The 2,312-nt window shown below is 44.2% G+C and overlaps 1 protein-coding gene across 1 annotated transcript; it reads left to right on the plus strand.

The window, feature by feature from the left end:
• Nucleotides 1-1,195: 1,195 nt before the first annotated feature.
• Nucleotides 1,196-1,666, plus strand: SCP2D1 (SCP2 sterol binding domain containing 1). The gene has a single exon (XM_032419385.1). It carries the CDS (start codon nucleotides 1,196-1,198, stop codon nucleotides 1,664-1,666), a length of 471 nt encoding a protein of 156 aa, XP_032275276.1.
• The last annotated feature ends 646 nt before the right edge of the window (nucleotides 1,667-2,312 follow it).

Genomic DNA, 2,312 nt, shown 5'->3' on the forward strand with positions numbered 1-2,312 from the left:
GATTAAAAGTGTTAATACATGTGCAATGCCTACAACAGTGCCTTGGCTCAGAGTGAGGGCTGTGTTATTATATGCAATGATCATTTGAGGCCAGCAGCATCTTCTATTTTTTTTTTATTAACATATAATGTATTATTTGTTTCAGGGGTACAGGTCTGTGATTCATCAGTCTTACACAATTCACAGCGCTTACCATAGCACATACCCTCCCCAGTGTCCACCACCCAGCCACCCCATCCCTCCCACCCCCCACCTCTCCAGCAACCCTCAGTTTGTTTCCTGAGATTAAGAGTCTCTTATGGTTTGTCTCCCTCTCTGGTTTCATCTTGTTTCATTTTTCCCTCCCTTCCCCTATGATCCTCCATCTTGTTTCTCAAATTCCTCATATCAGTGAGATCATATGATAATTGTCTTTCTCTGATTGACTTATTTTGCTTAGCATAATACCCTCTAGTTCCATCCACGTCATTGCAAATGGCAAGATTTCATTTTTTGATGGCTGCATAATATTCCATTGTATATATAGACCACAGTTTCTTTATCCATTCATCTGTTGATGGACATCTAGGCTCTTTCCATAGTTTGGCTATTGTGGACATCCAGCAGCATCTTCTATTGATCTTAGGGATATTCCTCCCCCCACCCCTTCCCCGTTTTCTCACTGTGCCTCTGAAGCTTTCTGATGCAAATCCCGGTACTGATTCTTTCTCCAACCAGCCATTTTTCTCTAAAAGCACTTCCCCTTCCACCAGCAGCTAGGTGATGCCAAATCTAGCATCAGGATCTGTGCCTTAAGGATTAAACACCACTGAGGAATCAGAATAACTGCTCTGAATTAGGGTTGTTACCGGGAGAGGCCTGCATTGGAAAGACAGAGCTCATATCACCAAAGAACCTTCTGGGGCCACTTTCTCTTATTCCCAACATGGGGTCCAGAACTTTCTGGGCCTGTGAGACCAACAGCCCTGATTGGTTTGGGGGGTGGTGGTGTGGGTCTGCCTCACAATTACCTATCTGAGGCCTCACCCCATGTCACATTTTAGTATCTGTTTGGCCAATAAGACTGCAGCACACATACCAGCCTCATTCCCTGCTTGGGCCTTACCTTTGATGTCACAATCTGACTTGTGGATATTAATCTGGCCACAGCTGCTCACAAACCAGACGGCAAGGTCAAGAGGACCAGCACAGTAAGATGTGGAAGAGAATCGACCATCAACCCAAGATCAAAGCAGTGGATGGACCTCAGGCAGGCCAGTTCAAGGAACTGGGTGCAGCTCGGGAACCTGCCATGCCACACCCTCTAGAGCTGTCAGAATTCCAGAGCTTCCCTGTGTTTGAGGATATTAGCCATCACATCAAAGAGGTAGGGGCCCAACTGGTAAAGAAAGTCAATGCCATCTTTCAGCTGGACATCACCAAAGATGGGAAGACCATTCTGCAGTGGACCATTGATCTGAAGAATGGCTCTGGGGACATGTATCCTGGATCCGCCAGGCTTCCAGCAGACACTGTCTTCACAATCCCGGAACCTGTCTTCATGGAGTTGGTTTTGGGCAAAATGAACCCTCAGAAGGCTTTCCTTGCTGGCAAGTTCAAAGTGAGCGGCAAAGTTCTGCTTGGCCAGAAGCTGGAGAGAGTTTTCAAAGACTGGGCTAAATTTTAAGCATGTAAAATACCAAGGAAATGATCATAACTTCTCTTCGGTTATAATGTTGAGCGGAAATCATGCTTAAACTGAAGATTAAAACAAAAAATATCCAATATTTTTACTCAAATTCTTCCTGTTCAAGTTTGATTAATTTTCCTGCTGATGTGTTAATTTTCAGTGAGGGTTCTAGAGCAGTAAAGAGTGTTGGAGTGTATCACCTAAAATCTTTGTCTTTTTCTTTTTTTAGATTCATGTATGTTATAATAGCCACACATAGAGAAATGGGTGGTTTTGACATTTGGATTTAAATGCTTTCATGATTGAGTTCCTGAGAATTTTGTTTGTTTGTGCTTTGGGGAAAGAAGTGCCAACCATCATTGTGTCGGTTTGCATTCCACTTGGTAACTTGGTTCTTTGAGATTTTAAATTTACAGAGCTCTAAGAGGGTGGGCTCCACAGCTATGTGGGTGGAACAAGGCATAAGAGGGGATGAGCTCTTGGTGTATCACGACTTCAGATAGATTTAATTCCAAGAGAATCCAGGGGCTTGGAAGATGTTCTAGGCTACTGGATCTTAAACTAGAGCATGCATCACCGCACCTGCAAGACAGGTCAAAGCCCAGATTGCTGGGCCCCACATCAGGATTTCAGTGCCATAGGT

This window comes from Phoca vitulina, unplaced genomic scaffold, assembly GCF_004348235.1.
Source record: "Phoca vitulina isolate PV1807 unplaced genomic scaffold, GSC_HSeal_1.0 scaffold22, whole genome shotgun sequence".
Classification (NCBI taxonomy): domain Eukaryota; kingdom Metazoa; phylum Chordata; class Mammalia; order Carnivora; family Phocidae; genus Phoca; species Phoca vitulina.

What these genes read in the sequence shown, in the direction of transcription:
- SCP2D1 (XM_032419385.1), top strand. Translation starts at nt 1,196, where the DNA reads ATGTGGAAGAGAATCGACCATCAACCCAAGATCAAAGCAGTGGATGGA.